The sequence below is a fragment of the Tiliqua scincoides genome, chromosome 1, assembly GCF_035046505.1.
Source record: "Tiliqua scincoides isolate rTilSci1 chromosome 1, rTilSci1.hap2, whole genome shotgun sequence".
Classification (NCBI taxonomy): domain Eukaryota; kingdom Metazoa; phylum Chordata; class Lepidosauria; order Squamata; family Scincidae; genus Tiliqua; species Tiliqua scincoides.
Window position 1 is genome coordinate 220235670 of NC_089821.1, and position 26720 is coordinate 220262389.

The following is a 26720-nucleotide window of genomic DNA, read 5'->3' on the forward strand; positions in this document are numbered from 1 at the left end:
ACCACTGAGCTAGGCCAACACCTTGTTTGCCTCTCTTTGGGCTCCTTGATGGAACAGTGAGATCCACAGATAATGAATAACTATAATTATGCATATACTGCCGTGTTTCTCAATGTTTGTCCTCCGCTTTACACGGTCCACCCATTTGAAGTAGCACTGGAACAAACTGGTGATGACATCATCGCCAACACAGGAAGCAGTGCATCCCCTATTGGCACAGCAGCACCGAGACTGGAAAATTGGGTGGGGGGGGGTAGTTTGAGTGTAGAAAAGGATGCTGCGGAGCTGGAGCTCTGCCCACCAAGCGGAGCCTCCTCTTGCTGTTTGTTGCGTCAGGTTGCTGGTCTCGCTGCTGGGTGGCAGGGGTCCCACAAGCACCACCAGGCACCACCTCAAGTCCCACTGGAGGTAGCCGTACCATGGGTTGGGAAACACTGTACAGCAGGGAGGAGGGTCTTTGAAGCTGCCTGTAACCACATCTACTGCGCTGCTAATGCTCCTTGGGCTGGAGTGGCAGCTCTGCAGGGACTGTGCCAGGCACCACCTCTCTCTCCCCAGGCCAGCTCTGCAGGGACTGTGCCAGGCACCACCACTCCCTCCCCAGGCCAGCTCTGCAAGGACTGTGCCAGGCACCACCTCTCCCTCCCCACGCCACAGACCGGAGCTCTCCCTCTGCAGCCTCCGCAAGCCCGGCGAGCTACGCGTCCTGCGCTCCCCTGACGAAAGGGCCGGGGGAGGGAAGGCGTCGCCTGGCGCAGCCAATGAGGACGCGGGCCCCGGGCTGCCAGTGTGGGAGGCGCGAGGCGGCGGCCAGGGCTGAAGAAGGGATCGCGGCTGCAGCGTCAGGAGCGGCAGCTGGGGGCACCATGAGCGCTGGGAAGGACGGCGTCGTGTTCGTGGCCGCCGCGCGGACCCCGGTTGGTGAGTGGCAGATCGCGCACCGCTCTCCTCTCCCTGCTGCCCCGCGCGAAAGGATCGCGATCCCCAGTAATCCGTTTACCCTCCTGCTGCCTGATCCCTCTGGGGAGCTTGCCTGCCCTGCTTCCCTGCTGGAGCCTCGCCCTGCAGAGCCACCAGTGCTCAGAGGAGTTGGGATGCTCCAGGCTGTGCACACTTACCTGGGAGCAAGCCTCATCGGCTGCAGTAGGACTTCCTTCTGAGTAGATGTGCAGAGGATTGGGCTGTCAGAAGCTCCAGGCCAGTGCACGTCTACTTAGAAGTAAGTGCCATTGTAGTCAGTGGTGCTTACTTCCAGGTAAGTGTGGCTAGGCTTGCAGCCTTCGCTCCTTTCTCGGCGATGCTGAGCTGCGAGCTCCTGGCGGTGGAGAGCGGGCGGCAGAGCAAACCGAAAGAAGACATCTTCGGTGAAAGGAAGAACTGCGGAAGGCGGCGGGAGGATAGCTTTGTTGGAGCCCAATCCCATGAATGCCTACTCAGAAGCAAGTCCCATTGAATTCAGTGGGGCTTATTCCCAGGAAGGTGTGCATTGGACTGCACCGTCAAGCCATATTCTTGTGTCTGCGAGGACTGGAAGCTTCAAATGCAGCCTGAGAACGCCGCGATCTCTGTCCTTGTTCTGCAGCCAGAGTGGGGATCCCCAGCGAGGTCTTGAAAGTGCGCACCCCAGAACGATCCCACTGGTTGCAGAGAGATCGCTGCAAAATCAACGCTGTGAAGCATTTCATTCATTCATTCCACCTTTATTGGCATAAAACGCTGTGAAGCCTGTGCTTCCTCTGGGTTGTTTACTTGCTTGCACCCGAAGGCTCCTCCCTCGCCTGTGTCTTGCTGGCAGAGATTGGCTCGCTGGCGGTAGAGCCACTGTGTCGACCGGGGTTGTGATTGCCTGCAAGCGAATCTCCCTGGCGGGTCACTCTTGCTCCGATTGGACTGCGGCAGGTAGAACCATGCAAGCCCGGCCCCCTCTCTTCTTTCAGTCCGTGAACTAAACCCCTAAGAGGAGGTGGGACTGAGCAGCCAGAAGGGTGTGTGGTCTAGACCCTATTGGATGCAGCAGTTGGGTGTCACAAGTCCTATGCTTGTCTACTCAGAAGGAAAATCCCATTGTCTTCAGTGGGGCTTACTCTCAGGAAAGGGTGCATGGGCTTGCAGCCCTAGAGGGGTGCTGTGAAACCCTGCTTGTGGGAGGGTGGGTGGTTGCACCTTCTGATCTGCAAAAATTCTGCCAGCCACACACTGAGTGCCTTTGAGTTACTTGAGCCCAAAGGGAATACAGCAATGCTTCCCAGAGTTTAGCACTGGGATCCACTTTTTAAAATGTCACTGCATTGCGGCCCGAATAGCTTTACTAAACAAAAAAAGGGATCTAGGAAGAAATATTATTATTTTAACAGCATTTATATACTGCTTTTCAACAAAAAGTTCACAAAGCAGTTTACAGAGAAAAATCAAATATCTAATGGCTCACAATAACTAATTGTGGCTCCCAAAAAGGCTCACAATCTAAAAAGATGCAGAACACCAGTGGACAGCCACTAGACAATACTATTAAAAATAGTAACTTAATAATCAGTACCCTGTGCTTGCCAGGCTGCTAGAGGCCTTACATTTAGTACATGTATGTAGACATTTGCTAGACTCTACCTAGAAATGGAACTCCCCAGGGACTGTTCCCCCAAACCTTCGCAGTCATTCCAGCATACCCTGAAAGCCAAACTGGGTTGCAAGATGTGCAGTTAAGGACTTTCAGGTCAGACAGAAGGCTGACACTAGGTTCACGCTTGATGATCTGTGGCATGCCAATTACTACAGAAAATTGGAAGATGGGACATTTTAATTTGGGGATATGAAATGACCTCATACCACAGGTCAGCAGTCGCAAGAGCAGTCTCTCCATCCGGATTGCCCGAGGCTGCAATTTTCTTTAACAAACTGGGCAAGGGTACTTGCAAAGATCTTTTTTTTAATATTTCAGAAACGTTTTGCAACCCACCAAAAATGAGCTTGCAATCCTTGATGGGTCCCGACCTACAGTTTGGGAAACCCTGGAATTGAGGATTTTTTTTTTTTAGTAAGGGCAGAGTGCCTTGATTACTGCACTGTTTCTCAGCAGGATATATAGTACAGAACCAGGTGGATTATTAATTTGACTTGTTGTGTAAGGCATGTCCTTGTAAGAAGTCTGCAGGGCCAGGCGTTTTCTTTGACGTCTTCCCATAAATCATTAAAACCTCATTTTCTTTACTCATGTTTCCCTTCTGATTAGCTGTTGTTTGATTTTGTTTTCCCCAAATAGTTTTTCTAGAATATTTTTAACTTTACCAAGGAAGCATGGTAAAATTTTCCTCCCACTCTCCCTTGCCTTTTGCTTCAGGTTTTTATTTAGGGCTCTACCTGCCGGCTCACAATTTAATCTTTGGCCAGCTCCTTTCATCTGTTTTTAAATTGCAACCTGATGCTGCTTATTTGGGAGTAAGTCTCAGGTCTGCATGCACAGGATCACACTGCAAGTGACACTGTCACCACCTATATGCAAAGATTTACTGTGGAATATAACTTCAGCTGTGCTGACATTACACTATCCCATCCCATACCTTGCTTATGGGTGTCTTGCTAGGATTGGGGTTCATGTGCGTTCACTGAGGATGCATCTTTGAAAAAGAGCAGATTGATAATATGCCTGTCTTAAAAAATGTAACATTGTATTTTACCCAGGATCCTTCAATGGAGCTTTGTCTGCCTTGCATGCCCATGAACTGGCCTCTGTGGCCATTAAGGAGGTGTTGAAGAGGACCAAAATCAGTCCAGAAGAAGTGTCTGAGGTTATATTTGGACAAGTCTTAACAGCAGGTCTGTCTTCAATTAATAATTGATCTCAAATTTTGGTCTGGATCCTGTCTATGACGTCTTCTTGAGACCATGTTTGTATTGTGATGGCAAAGAATGCATTTATATGATAATTATAGTTGTTGATCTTCCATATTTGTACAGCTTATCTTCTCATCCCACATAATTAGGATTGACAGGCTGCAACCTGGAGTTCTGTGATGTAACATTTACTGTCCCTGTTGCAGGGAAAGATGAGGCAACTGTGGCTTCTCCCTCTTTTTCGTTCCCTAGCCTAGTCATCTGTTCCTTCCCCTTACCTGGTGTGGCTTGGATCCTTGGATTCTGTAATCAACAGAACTTGGATTCCCGTTGATTATAGGAGATAGTAGCTGGAGTGGAAGATAGATTAAAGAAGCAAGCAGGAGTTGCCACAGTTATCTCATTTTCAGATGCAGTGAGGATATTCAGTGTACAATATAGTTTGCTGGCAATCCTACCAAGAGGTTTAATTCATTCCAGCCGTAATATGTCCTATTTCCTGAGAACAAATCCTTGCATTTTATTTAGAAACAATTGCTAGAGATACCCATATGGCAACCTTGTTTAAGGAAGAAATGACTGTATTGTAATTCATTCAATTCTAAGCAAGGAATTCCGTAATTCAGGTGCCACCATCCCCAATAGATGACAGTATCAACTGAAATAGCATCAACTTATCTGAGGGCAGGAGGGAGGGATGAGGTGTGTACTGGCATGCACACAGGTTCCAGTGGAAGCCCTATTCTGCTGCCATGATTGGTTTGTGGTAATTTTGAGGACTGTTTACTTCTGCAACATTTAAGAACCAACACCAGCAGCTAGACCACCTGGACAGGAGTAAGGACTTCTCATCTTCCCTAGCCCTTTCTATTGCTTGGAGGTGCTGCAGAGAAGAAATGGCAGCTAGGGATGGTTATTTTAGCTGGTCCTGCTGCAGCTTTTAAAACCAGCAGCAGCCAAAAGACATTGTTATTTTCTGATGCTAATTGTGTGTGATCCACTTTGAGGACTTTGACCTGAAAGACAATTCGTACATAACTCAAAGAATTCATCCATGGGAGAAGGCACTCTCCTAAAGTATCATGGCTTAGTATCCTGAAAGTTCAAAGTCTGGACTACAAAAACCCTCAGTTTCTACCCACTTCTTACTTCTGTCCCAGCAGAACAGACACAGACCTTTCTGTGTCACAGCCATCTCCACAGGTCAGACTCGGTTGCAAGAATGCCTTTTTGTCAGTACAGCTTGTGAAAACGTCCTCAATCACCTTCATCTTTCAAGTATCCATCCTGTTCTAACCCCAACAATTGTCTATGTTGTCCTTCATACCCTGCTGTTTCCAAATACATTCAGTTCTCCTTTTCTTAATCCATAGTTCAACCTCCCTTTCACAACCTTGCCCTACCGGTTGTAACTTCAGATGTGCCTCCCTCATTTGGCATCCTTCAGTAGACAGTTTAACAGAAAGTATTTTGAAAAGGGTGAGGTGACACACTGTAGTTATGATCTTTTATAATAAGTATAATATATGCTTATAATAATTACTTATAATAATTATTGTTATAATTATAGTGGAAGTTACCTTCAGGCCCAAGTTGGGAACTTTTCTTACTTCATTGAATTATAAAACTTCATAAGAGAAAATGCACCTTCCAGCTAATCATGGGTGTTCATGCAGGGGTGGAGGTTAATGGTCAGAAAGTCCACTAACTGGTGTGACTGTGACTAATGGAACGATTCCTTAGGAATTTGCTGAAAAAAGTATCCCAAAGATATAGGTGAAATGGAGAGTACATGCCAGCATATTCTGAACATTTTTTAAAAAGGTGTTTGAAATTTATTCTAAAGGAAAGGCAGATGTAACTGAAGGCTTTCAGAGTAAAAGTGACTACTTAAATCCAAGTGCTGAAATGCAGGGTTAAGCTATGCGTAAACATTAACTTTGGAAAGTGATGTTTGACTTGGAAGGCAAAAGCTTGTTCTTCACTTTAAAAGAAATGTGGGTGTTTCAGAATGTTGCCACCATATTATGTTTCCTGTCTTTCTGTTTCTCAGGGGTGGATGGGTGATGGTAACTAGGAGGAATTTGCCCGGCATTTTTCCGCACTCCCTGAGTTTAGTATATTTCTGCAGGTACTGGCCAGAATCCTGCTCGACAAGCTAGTGTTGCTGCAGGGATTCCATATGAGGTACCGGCTTGGAGCTGCCAAATGATTTGTGGTTCAGGCCTGAAAGCAGTGTGCCTAGGGGCTCAGTCCATCCTGACTGGAGACGCCAATATTGTGGTAGCTGGTGGCATGGAAAGCATGAGCAAGGTGAGACAACTGTGTCCTTTGTTATCCAGTGAATGCCAACTGCTCCGACATACTGTCTTTTATGGACTCATGGTGACAAATAAATAAATAGCACCACAGAATTTCAAGAATGTAAGGAAATTCTTGTAATACAAAGCCTTGTTTCTTTGAGGTGGATATTCAGAGGCCAAAGGTTATTTTGTAAGATGAGAGTTAGCAGGAGCTCAGTTTCCCTAGAAGTCATGCACTCTGACCTAGAAGTGCTGCACTGTCATCTTAGGCCTGTATCCTAACCAACTTTCCAGCATTGGCATAGCTATGCCAGTGGAGCATGTGCTGCATCCTGCAGTTGGGGGGCAGTCACGGAGGCCTCCTCAGGGTAAGGGAACGTTTGTTCCTTGACCTCAGAGCTGCATTGCCCTTATGTCAGTGCTAGAAAATAGGTTAGGATTGCGCCCTTGGATGACTGGGGAATGCTGCCATTCTGCAGTGCTGAGTGATACCATAGCCTCATTCTTTTTGAAGCATATGTTCCAGGAAGAATTTCCGGGACCTTGCTCAGAGATTATCTCAGAATACTTCAGCGTATTTTGATCTGTTAAAACAAGCAACTTAATTGTATAAACTATAACCTAGCCTCCAATCTTCCTCCATGGAGGATGAGAATTTCCCATAACCTGAATTTGTTCATGGCAAACCTGATAGATAAGTAACACAATGAAGAATGGCTGGTCAGGTGAGGCCTCTTGCTGCTCCCACCCTCAATTCAGGGTCTGGCTGAATTCACGGCAGGAGGTCTGGCTCAGCTGGTAGAGCTGCCGCCTTGTATGCCTGAAGATCTGAGGCTGCCAGTTCGAAACAACCGAAGTACCCAAGAACTGATGACACGCTGATATACTGATGAGCTGACCCTCTGTGGCAGAGAGGAGTTGCCGTCAAGTGGAGCATGGGAGGCGGAGGGCCAGAGAGAGGCCAGACCGGGAAGGAATCCAGCTGGAAGGAGGAGTTCTATGAAAGACTAGAACTATTCAATTGTAAAAATCCTTACGGGGGTTTAGAACAGCCTGCCTGTGTAAACCGCCTTGGATTAAAGTCTGAGGAGAAATCTGACGACCAAAGAAAGGCAGTATATAAATACCTGTATGTATGTATGTATGTATGTATGTATGTATGTATGTATGTATAAATAAATAAATAAATAAATAAATAAATTCAAAGCAATTTCATTTTAGAATCCTAAATATGTCAAAATACTTTGCTTCCAGGTGCCACATATCATTCATATGCGCAATGGAGTAAGACTAGGGGAAACCTCATTGCAGGACAGTATACTTGTAGATGGTCTCACAGATGCTTTTTATCATTACCATATGGGCATAACTGGTAAGTCACATGAGTCTTGAAAATGGCATTGGTCAAGCAAGAAAAAATGAGCTGGGAAAGAGTATGCGTAAATGTTAGGAATTGTGGTCAATTGTCTATTATTTTCTATTAAAACAACAAAAATATTTACAGTAAAATGATTTTATGTAAACAGAAACCTATGTGATAGAATCACATGAATGTGTCAGTGCCGAATGTTGGAGGAGACACATTCCCTATAATCCCGTGGTTCTCAAGCCTTTTAGCATCAGGACCCACTTTTTAGAATGACAGTCTGTTAGGACCCACCGGAGGTGGTGTCATTAACCTGGGAGTGACGCCATGGCCAGAAGTGAAATCATCAAGCAAGGAAATTTTTAACACCCCTTATGATCAAATCAAATTAATTAAGTAAATTGACAGTTTACAATATGTGTACGTTAAAAAATTTATTTAACATAAAGAAGAACCCACCGAACCCTTCCAAAGCTGTTGCTGATCTGTTTAAAAAAAAAAAATTAATTCTCACACATCCCAAAGGCTGAATTCCTATCCACACTTACCTGGAAGTAATTTAACAATTATTGTTAAAAGCAGCGAAAAGTACAGATCTGTAACATGTCCCCAAATGCAGTCACATACCATGGTAGCATCAAGTGGAATATATTAAAAAATAAATTACACTTTAAAATGAATGGTGACCTACCTGAAATTGGCTCGCGACCCACCCACAGTTTTAGAAACACTGAAACAAGCTATTCCTTTTTCAATACCTGTTTACACATGTAATGTAACTCTTGCAACACCTTGATAGGAGTGTATAGCTGTTGCTTTTTTCCTGTTTCAGCTGAAAATGTGGCCAAACAATGGAAGGTTAGCAGAGAAGAACAGGACCAACTGGCTGTAAAATCACAACATAAGGCTGAAAATGCTCAGAATGCTGGCTATTTTGCCAAGGAGATTGTGCCTGTTGTTGTGCCTTCTCGGAAAGGTACATGTGTATAATTGTACTGTATTTGGAACTGGTGATGAATTATTATGGGTTGTATGATTCCATTTCTCTATGATCCACTCTGTGATCAGGCAGGATCAGAAAATATAGTAATTATTATATTGTAACTGCCTTGGAGACTTTGAAACAAATGTGCTTTAGAAATGCTAATGCATAAATAATCCAAAGGGAGGAGTCTACCCCCTCCCAGGCTTACATATTAGTAATTTGTGCATTAGATAAAGATCAAATGAGGGATAAAATAACCGTGTCATATGCTGAGGTCTGCTATGGAGGAGTTCCTAAACCATGTTGCTTCCTATTTCCGTGATATTTGGAAATGTCTTCTCATTATAAACATTTTGATGAACTCCGCAGTAACTAAAATGAGGACTGGAAAGAGAGACTTATACTTCAGAAGAACACATTCTATGAAGAGCCCTATTGGACCAGATTAAAGTCTCATCATGTCCAGGTTCCTGTTTCCAATGCAATTCCTCACTTTCTTGCAGGTCCTATTGAAGTTATAGCTGATGAGCATCCTCGCCCTGGTAGCAACTTAGAAACAATGGCAAAGCTAAAGCCTTTCTTTGTGACTGATGGAACGGGAACCGTGACTGCAGGAAATGCCTCAGGTTTGTTAATGGGCTGCTTAATTTGTGAAGTAAAGATACTTTGTTTCTAGTAAGATCTGAGTAGCCCCATAGGGCTGTCTGTGGCGTTGTTCGGGGTAAGGGGACTAAAATTCCCTTACTCCAAGTTACGTCCCAGGCTGCATCAAACCTGCACTGAATACAGGTCACTGAATGCAGGTCATTTAGCCTGACTTTTCCAGAACAGGATAGGATTGCACCCTAAGTGATATATATACTGTAGGAGATGAAGGTAAGGACCTTCATAAGGGATTGTCAGCTGTGGGGTAGGTAAACTGGCATCAGGCAGAGCAGAATTGTGCAAGGAATACTTTTCCCATTTCTGTTCCAGGATTCTTCTCAAGTCTTATGCTTTCCACAAAGTTTACTGTGAACCACTGTGAATCTGTTTTCTGTTTTTTGAATAGCTTTCTTCTGCAAGATTTGTACAATACTTCAGTATTTTCATAAACTTTAATATTCTGCTTTACTAGATGGTGTTTTCCACTGCTGCGTTAAATTATTTTTATAAGTCTAGAACAGGTGTTCTTGCTTATTCAGGTATAAATGATGGTGCTGCAGCTGTAGTTCTCATGACGAAAGCGGAAGCTGTGAAACGAGGTCTTACTCCTTTGGCCCAAATTGTGTCTTGGGCTCAAGCTGGTGTAGACCCTTCTGTAATGGGCATTGCACCTGTTCCAGCGATAAAGAAAGCTGTAAGTAATTTTATTAGGAACTGGCTCAGTCCCTTTTGGGGTGAAAAGTTCACCCTGAACACAAATCTTATATTATGCATGGTCATTGTATGTTGCATGGTCTCCTTGTAGAAAAAGGCTGGTTCCATTACGTGACCATGTCTTGCTGGGTAGCCAACAAGAAACTGATCAGTAGAAAACTTGGTCAGCTTTCAACAGTGTGTTTAAGCATGAAGGGCCTTTTCATGGATTCAAAGTTAAAAAGTCTTAAAGCAGTTCTTGTGTCAGTTGGCTTTGTAATGTGAACATAACACCTACATTGGCCAGGATGGAAAAGAGCAATGTATTACATTGCTGTTGCATTACAAATTAGGTTGCTCTTGTTTAACAAATGCCTCTCCTCCACATTCTCTTTTATGTGAGTAAAGTTCGAGAGAGAGGGTAGCACCAAAAAGGTAGAGGGGCAGGAAGTGGGAAGGCAATGCCTCAGACTCAGTTCCTTCAGCTGCAATGCCAAGGTTTGGTGCTCTGAATGAGCTTCCCCTCCCCTCATAATGAGCTGTGATGTGTTCTCCCTCCCTTTCTAGTTTGTGGCAAACCAGTTTACCATTGTATCCACACTGGCAAACTATGGTCTGCATTTGCTCTATGCAAACCAGGGCTTGATGGTACTTGGCAAGACAAGCACAAACCGTAGTTTGATTATTTGGATACAATGGCAAACTACAATGTAAGAAACTAGTGTAATTCCTTCCAGGGGAAGAAATTTGCAATGCATGAGAAAGAGGAAGCATGCGAGTCAAAGTTCATGCCAGGCTCATTCATATTGTGCCAAACTATAATTTGACATGCCTGAACAAAACCACAAACTGGTGCTTGTTACTATTTGACGAATACCTGTTAGGTTTATAAAATGATTTTCCTTGGGTTGGGGTGGCATTTAACTGTTACATCAGTTAAAGCAACTAAGGGTGCAGTCCTAACCAACTTTCCAGCAGCAAGGTAAGGGAACATTTTCTTACCTTGAGAAGGCCTCAGTGATTGTCATCGAACTGCAGGATGCAGCACACGCCCCATTGGCTCAGCTGTGTCAGTGCTGGAAGGTTGGTTAGGATTTGGGCCTAATTCAGGCAACTGATGCAGCAGAGTTGTCTCCAGGGCAGATCATTTTTGTAGTATCGCTCCAAGTGTAGCTTTTTACTATTTTAAATCAATTACCTTCTTTTCTAGATTGAAAAAGCAGGTTGGACAGTGGACCAAGTGGACTTGTATGAAATTAATGAAGCCTTTGCTTCACTAAGTGTAGCGATAACGAAAGAGCTAAAACTGAATCCAGACAAGGTATGTCCTGGAAACCCAGGAGCACAGCTAGTAACAACCGCATTTAGTGTGTGTGTGGGGGGGACATAATTTATAAGCATGTGTCTTGTTTCTCAGACAGTGGATGAGTATAGAAAAGTTTTGCTACATTGTAGTAACAGATCTAAAAAGCAGTCAGTTCTGAGAAGAATACATCACAATTCCTTCACAGTTGCTTGCCAAGTTGGGACGTGGGATGGGAGGATTTCAGCAAATACACCTGATTGCCTGCTGTGTGTTGTGTCAAGTGAGGATGGTGAGCAAGCAAAATATCACAGATCTGTGGAGCACTTCCTGAAAAGCTGGAAGCAGAATCTGTTGCTGCATGTGCTTCAAAATCCTCAAGGGGAGAAGCACACCTAAAATGCAAAGAGCATGCCTTTAGTAAGGCACAGCACCATACACATCCTGTGCTACCTGTATCAGCTGTGGAGTGGATTTGAATTAAGGCACCTGCATCCGTGGTATCTCCTAATTACTGGCCCTTCAAAAACCAAATCTGTAGTAGTTAAACTTCAGTCTTCAACCAGTATTACAGGGATGCTTTCATACAAAAATTCATGTTCCCCCCCCCCCAAAGAATTCAAACATTGCTAAACTATTGCATACCAATGTTTTGTGATATTCTCTTCTTTTTAGATGTGATTTACATCAAATTTTTTCCTTTAAGCCTAACTGTAGTGTCAGCCTACCTGCTATTGTAAATTAGCCTTTCTCTGCTGGGTGGGGAGTATTTTAGTGACTCAAAATAAATGAGCCAAGTGCTCAGGCTGCAAGGAGTAAGTGAATGATTAAATATCTCAGCAGTGCTAAAGGGTCCTGCTGTGCAAGCAAGCTAGGATTGTGTTCGAAAACTTGCCTTGACTTACACACTGCATCCAGAACAAAGTTGAAGAGCCACTGCAAGGTACCCTTAGAGAACTCCTGAATTAGCTTGCAAGTGATCATTGGAGCAAAGAATGTTTTAAGCTTCATCACACATCCCATATATAACCTTTCAAACATGGGAAAGTAGACTGCTAGATTTGGCATTTAAACAAGGCTTTGTTTTTGTGGCAGATTAACGTTGAAGGTGGAGCAGTTGCCCTTGGACATCCTCTGGGAGCATCTGGTTGCCGCATTCTTGTCACTCTTCTGTATGCACTAGAACGAACAGGCGGAAAACGAGGAGTTGCTGCTTTATGCATAGGAGGGGGAATGGGCATTGCTATGTGTATAGAAAGATAAGAACCTCTCCTTATTTCTGTATTAACTTGTAACATCATTTCTCTAATAAATTCAGGTTTCCTTAAGTGTTGACAGCTGTGTCTACTGTACCATCAGTCACTATATAACTATTTTAATAGTCAATTGAACAGGATCAGATTGGGTTTTTAAACAGATTCTGGCATAAGACTAAGGATGTTTGCACTTTCTCTAAATAGGACAAACATGCACACTAGACTGTTTCACTTAGGAGCTTACTTTTGGTACCAGGGAGCCTCCATTTGCTTTGCAGTGGTCAGCTAGTACTCTTACGTTATCTGCTTTGGGCCAGAACCTCTCACATATAGAAAACTCATGAAAGTGTCACAATCGGTCTCATTTCTCAATGAAGAGAAAGGTGAAGTAAAAATGCTATAAATAAATTTCACACTAGGCTTATGTTTAGCAAAAAGCAAAAGCAGCAAAGGCAGGCTATGGCAGCAACACAATGGCCAGAATCATTAGTGCTGCTGCAGGGAAGGGGGGTTTTCACCTTAGTGACTGCTGATGCCTCTTGCAGGGCTCCCCAAGCCCATGCAATAGTTAAGAACTCCACTGAAAGCCACTTCCTGTTCTTGAACAAAAACCAGATGTGGCTTTCAATCAAGTGGTTTTTTTTTTTTTTACTGTTTTGGAGGCTTGGGGAGCCCTTCAGAAATGTTTGCAGTGCTCCCTGTACCCACCAGCGCCCAGCAGTAGCTAAGATAAAGTGGGAAAACCCCCTTCCCCCCCCCCCCGCATCAGTGCAATCCTGGGGATCATGTTGCTGCCTTCCCCCCTGCCCACCCCCTTAAGGGCCAGAGCCAAGTGCTTCCCAAGCTGGTGGGTTGCAATCCACCAGTTTGGGAACCACTGTTCTAGTGCTTTTGCCCTTTTCTCATACATGGCAAAGAGACCTACCCTAAGCCTGTGAGAGTGGGGTCCTTAGCTAGCATGCACAGGGACTCAATGGGTTGTGGTGTGGAGAACTCAAGCCAAGGTGCTTATGGTTATGCCCAGCTTCATACACCTGCTGCAACTTCACCTCTGCACTTTAAAAAAATCAGAAAATTGAATACAAAATATGGCCTTCTAATCTCTTATTTTATTAATGAGTTTAGGTAGATAGGAAGGAATCCAACATCTTATTTTATTAACATACACTTGTAAATGCAGGACTAGAAATAATTTTACAGGAACAATTAAATAAAAATCCATTTAGTCCTCAAGAGCTCCAGACTGAACTGCATCTTCATAACACCCGCCTTTATCATTCTTACTTTCAGGGTGCAGCTTAATAAGGTCGTCAATTCGAAGAATAGTAATTGCAGCTTCTGTTGCAAACTTTAAGCTCTTTGTTTTGACCAAGGTAGGCTCAAATACACCAGCCTGCTTGTTGTCACGTGGCTTCCCATTGATTAAATCAAGACCAATCCTTGAAAATAGAAAGCAACATTAGACTAAACATGATTCATAATGGTCATCGAACATAAGACCAACCTTGAATCCCAACCTGCACAATACCCACCTTTCAACTATTTCATGCAAGATTTCTTACTTTGTCTTCCAATACTGTCTATGGCCATAACATGGATACCTAGTCATGGCGCAATACTGGCATTATCCACCTTAGTTACAATTAAGTAAGTAGAAGAAATTATAACTAGTACACTTCACTACACAAAGTTTCTACTTTTATGCTAGAAGAACTAAGATGTTTGATAGCAATCTGCCACCCACTCTTCTTTCTTGCATTTGCACCTACCATTTCAGATATTTGCGTTCTGGATTCACTTGAGCCTCATTGTGAAATGCCCTGAGTTTTGCAACAAGATCTATGGCATCTTGAGCAGCATTGACAGCTAGAGTATTTGGAATAACTAGGAGAGATCTTGCAAATTCTGCAATAGCAAGCTGTTCACGTGATCCCTAATTTGAAGGAAAAAAGAGATTAGATTCTATTCATGTTTCAGGTCTTTATAGCTAGTGCTGAATGACAAAAGTAGTGCATATGCAATATAAACAATGAACAGTTTGCTCAGAAACGTTATCCTACCCCAAGTGCAAGTCTGACTCCATATGAAGTATTATTCACAGCTAATTGAGAAGATTTTAAAAAATTGTATCCTACATTGTAATTATTTGGCTTCTCCCCATAACTGGCAAAGCCAAAGTAATATTAAAACCAGGCTCACGCAAAGTCTGCATTTGTCAAACACTTGTTAAAACTAGACACTTACCATGCTGGTTGCATAATTTTCTAGATAAATGGAAAGTGCTGCTTCAACTGCACCACCCCCTGGTACCACAGACTTTGACTCTAGTACTCTTCTGACAACACAAAGAGCATCATGCAAAGATCGCTCCATTTCATCACACATGAAGTCGTTTGCTCCTCGCAATATAATGGAGGCTGAAGTCCGTGCCTTGGTACTGTTTCAGAAAAAAACCACAAAAAGTGAAAGCTGATTCCCTCTGACATAATTAAATATTTTCAAAGCCAATGCTCTTTAGCCCCAATTAGGTACGTTTTTCTTGGGTGAATAGCTACTACACAGCTAGAAACAACTAGATTGTCCAGATCCACCAATAAAGAGACTTTCACAGCCTCATCAGATCATTTCAAGGACCGATAATAATCTATCCCACGCGTATAACTGCTTACACCACATACAGGCAGAGCAGCAATTAAATGGGAAACCATTTCAAAGATTTAGTAAAATGTGTGTGCGCTAGCAGTTTCTGTAAAAAAAAACTGAAAAGTTTCCTTACTTCTTGACTAAGATCAATTCATCATCACAAATTCTTTCCTGGACCACCTCTTCTGCCTGTCCCAGCATTGATGCTTCAAAGGTTTCTTCCCCTTCCAAATTTGCCAGGTTGGAACAAATCGTAGCTTAAAAACAAAACAAAATACCCAAGATATCAATATAAAAGCAACCTCTTTCCACTACACCAAACTCCTCCAAAATCATGTTTACCTTTCTAGGTCAAGGAGTGCTATACAGTGCCGTAACCACCACCCCCCCCCCAGACAAGTAAGCAGTGGAATTGGATTTTGCACAAAATTTCTGCAATTACCTCCAGAAGCCTTAGCAATGCGTTTAAGGTCCTTTTTTAGAACTCTGCGTACTGCCATGGCGCCAGCATCCACAAAGTATTTCAGGCACATATCATCTATACCACCAGTGCTCAAAACAACATTAGCACCTGTAGCCAGGATCTTCTGAATTTTCTCTTTAGTGATGTCAGACTCTCTGAAGGAGATAGCAGGCACAGATTAGTCAAACAGAAACTTACATTCAAATTCTTTTAGCGGCAAAACTATACACAGTATAGTTGCATCTTCCATTTGTGTCAGGTTCTGAATCATGCTATGACACACACAAAATAACTGGGCTCTTAGAAGCTCAGCATTCCACCTGTGAAACAAGCGGAGGCAACAGGGGAGGACTGAGTACAGGAGCAGGACATGGTGAGGGGGGAGGCGATTGAGAACAGCTGCCTTAGTTTTCTTCCAACCCCAAGTGTCAGGCTGTAGGGCTATTAGCTTAACTGTAAGTGTAACTCTTAAGTTGTGTAAAATCACATCATTTCTGGTTCCAATTTGGCAACACGCGGATTTTCCCAATTGCAGCGCTTCAGGGAACAAAACCCACACACACAAAGGTTCCACCTGTATTCATAAATAAACTTCCAGACTGCTCCAAGGATAATGGATGTGGTGGATGGAATTCACTAGGACTCCTCAGATTTTGGTCCCCAAGAATATATTTACTAGGCCTTGTTGACTTTGAGACAAGGAAGAAAACAATAATCTGATTTAGATCTCTCTGAAGCTAGTTATAAGCTAAAGAATAAAATTAAATCTACTACTGGTTTTTACAACCAATTCAAATTGAACTTTTTCCTGTAGCAAGAACAGGGATAAACAGAATGTTGTATAATTCTCTTAAAACAAGTTTTTTATAATTTTAACACATTACTATTTTGATATCTGAAAAAGATGACATTCTAACTGCCCAATCCTGAACTGCCTGGTGCGCGGGGCTGTAGTAGCACCAAAAATGGCTGCCACTGCATCCTGCATTCTCCAGGCAGCCGCCACCTCATCTTCAGAAGTGGACTTTTATCCCCTTCCCTGGGTAAACTGAGTAGCCCCGCAACTGGGCTACTCAAATCTCTGAGGACCTGAGAGTCAGCATAGAATTCAGAGCTTCTGTGTCGGGCGACCAGCCCAACGTGGAGGCTCTGAATCCAGTGGAACAAAGCTCCACTGGTCCCGCCACCCTCCCACCCCACTCCCTCCCCCTTCCTCCCACCTCCTACCCGCCTTCCCCCACCTACCCCTGCCTTGGAATGCCTCTCCCCGCCTCCCCCAACACTCCACCTACCTCTCCGCTGCTAAGTGGTCCATGTAACTGCCGAGTGGCGGAGCTCCTGTGCTCCACTGGCACTAGCCCAGCAATGGCCAGAAATGGCGGAGCACTGGTGTTAGGGCCCACAAACGTGCCTTATGGCACGTTTCCGACAGTACACGACAGTGGTGAGCTGGTGCGCACTCCATAGGACTGGGCCCCAAGTCTTGTTAACTGTGTGCATCACATATAAATGCCAGAAACTTATACATTCTGTTACGTTAGTTTAAAACAATTCACTCAGCATACCGCTGCCTAATCTGGTCCAGTTTCTCAGGGTCCGTGATAACCACCTGAACACCAAGCTTCATTTTAGTCTTTTGCAGGCTGAAGTCAAGACAGGCAATCTTTGCATTAACTATTCTCTTAGTCATGCCTAAAAAGAAAAACAAAACACCAAGATTCTTTATTCAATTTAATTCTATAATATTTGGAATATTTCAGGTGAAGAATATTAGAGCCAATATTTCTTTCAACTTAGTTACTATCCAACTTTTCAGCACCAATGCAGCCTCGAGGTAAGAGAACAAACATCCCTACCGTGAGGTGGCTTCCATGACTGCCAGAATGCAGTGAACACCTCATTGGCACAGCAATGGAAAGTTGAATAGGACTAAGCCCTAAGTTTCCTTTTTTGAAAACTTTTTTTATAAACAATAACTTTAGAGTGCAGTTAGTATTTAAGTATGCACAGTTACTGCCTTAAAAAAATACTTCAATTTTTCAGTTTACTCTTTCATTTCCCTAAGCCTTTTCTTATGAAAAATAGGTCAAAAACACAGAATGCACATGACCTTGTTTAAGCCACCATGCAAGCCATCTGATAGATTAAAACTAGAATGCAGTTACTATTCGTTTTACTCTATTCAGATAACTTGCATGGTGGCTGAAACAGGATCATGTGCATCCTGCATTTTTGACCTAATTTTCATAAGAAAAGGTTTAGGGAAATGAAAAAGTGAACTGAAAAGTAAATTGAAATATTTATTAAAGCAATTATTTCCCCTGCACCAGATTTATATGTTGTGCTACAAAAGACCAAGCATGAGGATATACTTCCATTAAAAGTGGAATGTGCTCAGTTTGTGTCAAAAATACTGGGGAGAATGGAGAGAGACCTGATAGAATTTAAGCACATTGTTAAAGGTAGCAAAAACATACTATTTCGTTGATTAAAAATGAGCAGAAAGTAATGTGTACTAATCCTAATGAAATAAACATACAATATTATAAATTATATTCCAAATTACAGTACATAAGGTGGCCAAACTTGCTTAACGTAAGAGCCACATATAATAAACTTCAGCTGTTTGAGAGTCGCAAGAGAGATGTTTGAGAGCTGCAATATTTAAGAAGCATTTACATTCTTGAGTAAATTTACTCACCATGAACATTAAATGTATGTGTTTTATTTCAGTGGGACTCTTAATTTATACCTGGTAATTATAAAGCCCAACCCCCCTTTTTTTAATATTAATTGTAATGCAAAAAGGAGCTCAGTCAATACATTTTTGAGAACCACCCGTTATGTGACCAAGAAACGCATGTGGCTCTTGAGCCATAGTCTGGCCACCGCTGGTATATAATTATGGGATGGAACCTTGGGAAAATTCTAGAAAGTTAATTCTACACCCTTTTCCAAACACATTTGCGAGAAAGCTCCCCACATCATCTATACTCAGTTTATAGTTTCAGTAGTGCAAATCAAAACATTCTATAGCCCTTAAAAAAATCTGAAGCCTCTCTGTTTACCTTTAATGCTACCATTTGTCAAAAATTAATAATCTGCAATAACTATGTTGCTTTGTTCAATAAGATTTTCACCTTACCTTGGGAGCCCACTATACAGTTCAATGCATATCCATTTACAAGAATGCTCTCTTTCTGACTGCGGCCATGTGCCTTCAAAACATTAATGCAGTTGATGGGATAATGTGCTTGCCCCTTTTGATCTGTATATTTAACTGCAAGTACTGCATCCACTACCATATTAGCAAAGAAGTCACTGTCACTACAAAAACACTGTTAAGGTAAATATAAACAGTTGTATCAAAAATCCATTTACAGCAGTGTTTCTCCACCAGTGGTACCTGTACCACCTATAGCACTTGAGGTGGTGGCCAGTGGTACTTGCGGGACTTCCAGACCGTTGCCAGCTGGCAGCAAGACCAACAATGCACTGCAACAAGCACCAGTAGGCGGCTTGGCTAAGTGGGCATAGCTCCAGTGTGCACTTCATGAACAGTTGAAAAAGCTCTCCTGCCTGCCTTGAGCCTCTTTCCTGTGTTAGTCAAGTTGCACCTGAACTCCCAATCAGAAAGTGAACAATGTCAGTTACTACCAATGGTACTTCCAATAGGTGGACCATATAAAGTGGGGGACAAATGTTGAGAAATGCTGGTTTACAGAATGCCTCACATAAAGATATTACAAATACTGAGAAAAAGACTTCACAGTAGCAGAAGCTAGTATTTTACAGATGTGAGTTATCTGGACAGTAAGCTGATGCCAATTACATTGGTTTGTATCCTGGCAGCTGCATAATGCTGCCCCCACCCTCTCTTCCCCACAGCAACCTCCTGGCCCCTCCCATAAGCTCCGCTCACCAAAGGCACTTTGTATCAGGGAATTCCTGACCGCTGCAGGTCCTGCACTGATTTGAGGGTCCTCCAAAACTAGCTTTTTGGTGAGTAGCACAATAGAAAAGAGTGCTTGCTTGCAGCCTTTATGCAAGCATATGCTAGGATACAACACATTAGGATTTAACCATTCCTTACAACTTTTCCCCATGCAAACTAAGAAAAATGGCAATTTTTCTTCAAGTGATATTGCTCAATGCTCTGTTTCCACACAATATCCTATTCCAGCTTTTCTTTTTTGCATTAAAAGGATACACTCCTATGATTTTGGAGGACATTGACGTTTTAGCTGCATTAATCAAGCAATCCCTGCCCAGCTCATCTGAGTTGATAACAAGATTCTCATTGATGTAACGAACTGCCTCCCTGTTGAATAGAAACAATTTACAAAATTATTAAAATGTTAATACTCTGAAATCCTTCCATTTATAGAAGTTAATTACATATGATTAAGCAGACCACCAATGTCCTAAGAATTTCACCTTGTTGATGAAAATGCATTACCCTCCAATTTAAAGCATCAGAAAAACAAACAAGCTGAAAAGCGAGGCTAGCTCATGCAGATTTCTTACTTGCAAGCAAGACGATATCCACTAATGACAGAAGTGGGATGAATTTTCTGTTTAACCAACTCATCTGCATTTTTCAAAAGTTCTGCGGCAATAATGACCTGTTAGGAAAAAAAGGTGCATGATCAAACACTACACAGGATGTTTTGTGAACATGGTTCAGTGTATTCAAGGTACAAGAAACAACTGCAATGCTAACACAGTTATAACGGCAGGTGCTCTTTGAATCCAAACAATTCACATGTTTAAATTTTTTATCTAGTAGCATGTGCTGCCATTTCATATAGGAAGAAGATATTATCAGTCTTCTCCTTCAGACTTTGGCAGTCATTTCTTTATCCCATAAGCATAGCCACTTATTTTGTAGGGCAAATAAATGGTAGTCAAATGGGAAGAGTTTATCTCAAGTTTCAGCAGTAACTTTGATTGATCTTTACAAGGCTACAATCCTAAACTCCATCTGAAGATAAAATCCAAAACCACCAAGTTCCTTTCATCATAACTGTTGTGGAGAGAATATATTCATAGCCACAATACACAAAAAAAGTTACACAGGACCATGCCAATTTCAAACAAAATTAGCCAATATCAAACCTAGTACTCAAACTCAAAAACCTGGTGGACTGCAGCTTCAATTTTCATTAGTCTGTTTCAATAATTTCACATGTTGATAATCCCATGTTCTGACATCACAACCATAATACGTTAAGTATATTACAGTTCTAAGACTTTCAAGACAAAAAAAATTAGTTTAACATTTGCACGCTTCTGAATCAAATGAAGAGCTTTAATGCTGTCTAGGATTTCAAACTATGTAATCATTCAGAACCACCACACTTGCCCCCACACTTTATTCTGTTGTACCTGGGACTATGTATAAATACACATACCACAGAGGTGGTCCCATCTCCTACTTCTTTGTCTTGTAGATCTGCTAGTTCACAAAGAACTTTTGCAGCAGGATGCTCTACCTCCAGCAACTTCAGAATGGTTGCACCATCATTTGTAATGGTCACGTCCTAGTTTTCCAGAAAGAAAGAGAATTATTCTTTCCATTTGACACTTATGATTATTACGAGATAAACCATTTGACTGAGAAGACTGAGGATGTCATGCAAGCAATCTGCTCACATAACTTGCAAGCATGCAAGCAACCTGCTCAATTTGTAGGATTTGACAGAAAACATTTACATAAAAAAAAATTAAAACCTTAAATCAGTTATATTTAAGACTTTGCACCTGCGCAAAGGTTCAATACTATAATAAATTACAATGCTAGGGATGAGTGAAGATTCCAAAAATTCACTTTGGATTTGACTCAGAAAAGAACCCAAGGAAACAACTGATTCGTCTAATACAAGACTCTAAAAGCAGCCTTCTTGCAAAGAAAGAGAGAAACATCTCTCCAGAGATGTCTTCATAGGCTGCCTCCTGAAAACTGGAAGGGGAGGGAGAGAAATGAGTGAGAAAGACAATCCTTCCCCAAACCCTCTGAACCACAAAGGTAGTCTCCAAAAACTTCCCCCTCTTCAGTGGGTATTTCTTCATAAAGAGAAATTGGGGGTGGGCGGGCATAGGAAAGACATCCACTTTGGGGAACTCTCTGACTCACAAAGCCAGCCTCTGAGCCTGCCCACATTTAATGTAACAATGAAATGTAGATCTATTACATTCAGTAAGAATCCAGGCAACAACCAATCTGGTCATCCTTTTTTGCTTGACTTTTAATACAAGTAAAGAATTTGGAGACTTCTAAAGTTCATCCTTCTTTGAAGGCTAAATGAAATCCCAGAATTCATTTCTGAGCCTGACTAGGGAGATCATTGAGTTTCACTAAAAGAGGCATCTGACATTTCAGCTTTATCAATGGCTACATGCAAAGTACTCAATTTCTAAAACTATCAATAACAAATAATGTTAACTTACACCAATGTCATCCACCAACATTTTATCCAAGCCAACAGGACCAAGAGAACTCTTCACAATATTAGCAATGGAAGCAGCAGCCACCACTGTTTATATGAAAACAAAAGGTACATTTTACTCACACATAGAGCCAGTAATTTTTTCCTGGAACTGTAAATCTGTACAGATGTTGAAACAAACCTAGCTACTTAACTCAAATCCTTTATAGCAGTGTTTCTCAAACTGTGGGTCGAGACCCACTAGGTGGGTCGCGAGCCATTTTTCAGGTGGGTCCCCATTCATTTCAATATTTTATTTTTAATATATTAGACTTAATGCTACCATGGTATGCAACTGCATTTGGGGAAATGTTACAGACCTGTACTTTTAACAAGCTACTATGTATATTCTTTTAACAATGACAGTCGGTGGAGTTTAATCCTTGGTAAGTGTGGGTAAGATTACAGTCTAGGATTGTTAAAAATTTTCGTGCTTGATGATGTTGCTTCCGGTCGTGCCATCACTTTTGGTGGGTCCTGACAGATTTTCATTCTAAAAAATGGGTCCTGGTGCTAAATGCGTGAGAACCACTGCTTAACAGAAATCAATAGTTATAGTTAATAAGGTCGTATGGTTGCTTAAAATTTAACTCTGATCAAGTTAATGCTTCACCCTAAGTGTTTTGTACGTGTGATGGAGTGCACAGAATGGGCATAAGTATGAATTTATGCACCTTCCTTGTATGATAAACCTCTTTCACAAAGCCACGTGATTCACGCACACCTTTTTCACAGTGGATAAACAGCACAAGCCGAGTCTATTTGTGTAGTTGCACCAGGCCAGCTCCTTACAGAGGTTCTATATGCACCCTAGGAAGGTATGTGAGCTCAAGGCTGCCTATATCACATTATAATCTACACAACAGGATGCAACAAACCAGACCAATGAATAAATGTGCTGTTTTTGCAACATTATGTTCTGCCATTTTATATAGGGTTAGGCATATCATTCTCTTTCAGACCATGGGAGGCTTTCATTTATCCCATAAGCATAACCACTTACTTAGTAGCACAAATAAGTGGTAGTAGAATAGGAATGGTTCAGTTCTAGATTCCAAATAATGCTACGAAGTTTGGGACACGTTACATGTTTGGGATAGTTACACATGCCAACTGAATTAGACGTACTATAATGGTATAATTAGATGAATTATACTTCCTACTAAGAAGTAATGCTATTCAATCTTATCAACAGCACTTATAATTTAAAAAACTGACACTGACTCTCCTACAGGAAAATGAAGTGGCAGAATAGACTGCATCACTTTAGACTGGAGGTAGGGGATCCTGGTTTTGAATTAATTTGTATTCAAAGTTGAATATGAAATTATGTGGACTTTCCATATTAACAAAAAATTCTGAAACAGAAAACTAGTGTAGGAGAAAAATTATATCCCAGATTCTTGCCAGCTGTTACAGTTTCCTATCTGCAGGGACATGTTTTCCTCTTACCCATCCGCATCTGTATAAGATCATGGTGAAAACAGCTGCACTAACTGGAGTTTTTAACTTTATGTGCCCTCATTTTGTATGCACATACAAAGGAATGAATCAGAAAAGTTAATTCCACCTGTTACATAATCATAAAAATATCACTAGTGGTATAACATAGGAGATGAACAACCATCTTTTTTTTTTTTTTTTTTTTTTTTGCAAGACTTAAGAGCAGCTGGGAGAATTTTGCTATTTTCTTACTACCAGTGAGCAATTTTGTTCAGGATTATGATTTTCCGTACACCCCAGTAACTCCTATCAGCTTTCTATTGAGATGTTTGAATGTTCCACAGGGGAACCATTATTCCCAGTGTTGGTAATTGCACAGAACAATGCACTGCCAGAGTGCAGAGTACAGGTTAATCTCATATAAGAACCTAACCAGACAAATTTCAATTTCTGAGTAGAAGTGATCAAACCCCAAATCTAAGAGATCCTTTGAAATTGGACTTATTTAACATGATAATGAAAAAAAACTTGTAGAATGTATAGTATAGTTTCCAGGATCTCAGTATAAATAAGGTTGCCACAACATCATTGGCATCATAATTTGAGAATAATGAATATATAAAACTGCTTTTATATAATCAGATCATTGGTCCTTCTAGCTCAGCTCTGTCTACACTGATTGACAGTAAGTCTTCAAAGAAGTCAGGAAAAAAAAATAAAAAATAAGCAGCAGCATAGTATAGGTATAGAATGGGAGATATCTGGTTTGGCAGTACAACCAGTGAAAGGGATCTTGATACTGCAGTGCATCACAAGTTGAGCATGAGCCAGCAGTGTGATGTAGCAGCAAAGAAGATTAAGCTATTTCTGCCCAACATTTTATATTGGACCAAATGTGTACACCTGTGGGCCAGGCAAAAATGGGTTAATGCAACTTTAAGCTGAATTAACAGAACCAAAGCTTCTAACTTGCAAGAAGTAGTGGTTCCATGTTACTGCATGCTGCACAGACCTCATCAAGAGTATTATGCCCAAATCCAGACACGAAACTTTAAGAAGGATGTGACCAAACTGAGGGAACTTGGTATGCCTGGCCTGAAGAAGAGAAGGGAGGGCATGATAGTGCCCTTCAAAAGCCTGAAGAGCTGTAATATGGAAGAGAGCAAAAATTTGTTCTCTGCTGCCCCAGAGAGTAGAACTAGAATCAAATGGGCTTAAGCTGCAAGAAAGAAGACTCCAGATGGATACCATAACAAAATTCTTTAGTTATAGCAGTTTAACGTGGAACCAATTACCAAGGGAAGTGGTGGGTTCTCCCTAGGAGGATATTTTCAAGCAGAGACATGACAGGCACTTTTTGGATATGCACCAGTGAGCATTTTCCTGCTTCAAGCCTTGAAGATACCTTCCAATTTTGTGATTCACAGTACTTTCCAGTCTATTTTGCCATTACATTTCTTGAAAAAATAGAAAAGCCAATTTGAATTCTCCATCTGTTTTATCATTAGCAGCATAGGGCTTCACACAAATTTGGCATGAATTAAAAACTAGTAAGCCAATACTGCCAATGAAACAGCATGTTTCCAGGCTGCGAGTACTGTATAAGGAAATGAGGTGGGCTCTGCCTCCACTGTCACCAGTCTCTTAGTTGACTCTCTCATGTGGCCACTGAAAGTGAGCAGTCCCATCAGATGGGGAAATGAGTGTGAATTATCTCCACTTATCTTGCCTAATTATTTTTCAGCCTTCAGCAACCACTTTGGGTCTCCCACTGCAAGAGCGCATCAAGCTCTACCGGGGGGGGGGGGGGAAGAGAAGGGCAAGGGAGTGCCCCATCAGAGGATCTGATCCAAGTAAGGGAAGTTCCACAAGCGATGGCAACAAGAAGCCATGGGAACACTCAATGTGACGCACATTCAGCCCAATCCTAAGCATGTCTACACAGACGTAGGCCACATTGTGATCACTGAGGCTTACTTGCAGCTATGTGAGGATAGGATTTGCAGCCATAGAGCCCAAGTCTATGCCTGTCTACTCAGAAGTAAGTCCCACTGTAGTCAGTGGAGCTTATTCCCATGTAAACGCAAATTGGAATGCAGCCTTAGAGCCCAATCTTATGCCTGTCTACTCAGAAATACGTCCCATTACAGTCAATGGGGCTTACTCCCAGGCAAGCGGGGACAGGACTGCAGCCTCAGAGCCCACTCCTAGGCCACTCTACTCAGAAGTAAGGCCTATTAGATTCAATGGGGCTAACTCCCAGGCAAGCGGGTCAGCATTGTCCGCCCAAGCCAGAGCGCGCCCGGAAGCCGCCCATTCCAACGAGGGCTGCGATCCTGCCCACGCTTGCCTGGGAGTCACCCCACTGAGCACAACGGGATTTCCTTCTGAGTAGACACGCCCCGCTGACTGCCAGCGCGCCCGTTCTGTGGCGGTGGCGGGCGGGCGCCCAGCCCCCACGCGCCGGGAGAGGAGGCGCGAGCCAGGCGCCCGTTAACGGCCGGGGAAGCAGGTGGGACACTCCGGGCTCCCGCCTACCGTTCTGCGTACGGACGTTGTCGCCGGTGGTGCGCTCCCCGAAAACCGCCAGAGCCCCGTCCAGCGCCATCTTGCCGAACAAAAAGACCCAACGTGCGCCGCAGCCAGGCACGCGAGAGGCTTCCGGGCAGTCCCGCCTCTCTCAAAATGGCGCTCGTCCAGAGCAGAGGAAGAGCGGCTGTGACGCACTGGGAGACCGAACCAATCCGCGGGGCCGTCACACTTCTGGGACGGAGCGGTCGCTTCAGTGGCTGCGGCCGATTGGACACGAGTGGACACGGAACACCGCCCTCCCGTTGCATAGCAACACGCGGGGCGGGCGTGGCTCAGAACGCCGTTCTAGGCGATTCTAGAAGAGCCTCTGCGCGCCTTCCTGGGAGCTCAATGGGGCTTCCTTCTGAGCGGACGCGCAGAGGCTCGGGCCGTGACTCGAGTCCCCCCGCCAAGCAGAGAAGTGTGAGGGGGTCTACTCTCCTCTGACCTCATGGGGAAGGCCTCATCCCCCAGGCCTGCCCTTGTAGCTGTGAGGGGCGCCACCACTGGGCACCGAAAGGGGGGGTTCCTCCGCACCCTGTCAAAGGGCTGCCGGAGCTGAGCAGCATCTGGGGGCAGCACGTGCGACACGCTCGCTGGCGCTCCTGGAGGGGGCCACACGCCCAGTCTCTTCAGGCGCCTGCCCTGGGCTCCAGCGGCCTCTCTTCACGTTCACGGCCTGAAGGCCCGGACGGGCCGCTTGGCCCCCGCAGAGACTGGGGCCCGGACCTCT

The 26720-nt window shown here is 43.1% G+C and overlaps 2 protein-coding genes and 2 non-coding genes across 4 annotated transcripts; 1 reads left to right on the forward strand and 3 right to left on the reverse strand.

Moving 5' to 3' along the window:
* Positions 1-826: 826 nt before the first annotated feature.
* Positions 827-12437, forward strand: ACAT2 (acetyl-CoA acetyltransferase 2). Its single transcript, XM_066611340.1, has 9 exons — positions 827-921; positions 3676-3810; positions 5960-6141; positions 7386-7503; positions 8330-8473; positions 8986-9108; positions 9667-9821; positions 11031-11141; positions 12219-12437. Exons 1-9 carry the CDS (start codon positions 867-869, stop codon positions 12384-12386), a joined length of 1191 nt encoding a protein of 396 aa, XP_066467437.1. The 5' UTR covers positions 827-866; the 3' UTR covers positions 12387-12437.
* A 1031-nt stretch (positions 12438-13468) lies between these two features.
* On the reverse strand, positions 13469-26098 carry TCP1 (t-complex 1). Its single transcript, XM_066611341.1, has 12 exons — positions 25955-26098; positions 21936-22021; positions 20900-21028; positions 20013-20110; positions 19696-19806; positions 18631-18812; positions 17051-17177; positions 15465-15640; positions 15156-15279; positions 14624-14816; positions 14149-14312; positions 13469-13818 (listed from the first exon to the last, which is right to left on the reverse strand). Exons 1-12 carry the CDS (start codon positions 26022-26024, stop codon positions 13602-13604), a joined length of 1677 nt encoding a protein of 558 aa, XP_066467438.1. The 5' UTR covers positions 26025-26098; the 3' UTR covers positions 13469-13601.
* LOC136638408 (small nucleolar RNA SNORA29) lies at positions 20270-20404 on the reverse strand. Its single transcript, XR_010793627.1, has one exon. It is a non-coding gene; the product is annotated as a small nucleolar RNA SNORA29 (small nucleolar RNA).
* LOC136638409 (small nucleolar RNA SNORA29) lies at positions 22882-23011 on the reverse strand. Its single transcript, XR_010793628.1, has one exon. It is a non-coding gene; the product is annotated as a small nucleolar RNA SNORA29 (small nucleolar RNA).
* Positions 26099-26720: the final 622 nt, after the last annotated feature.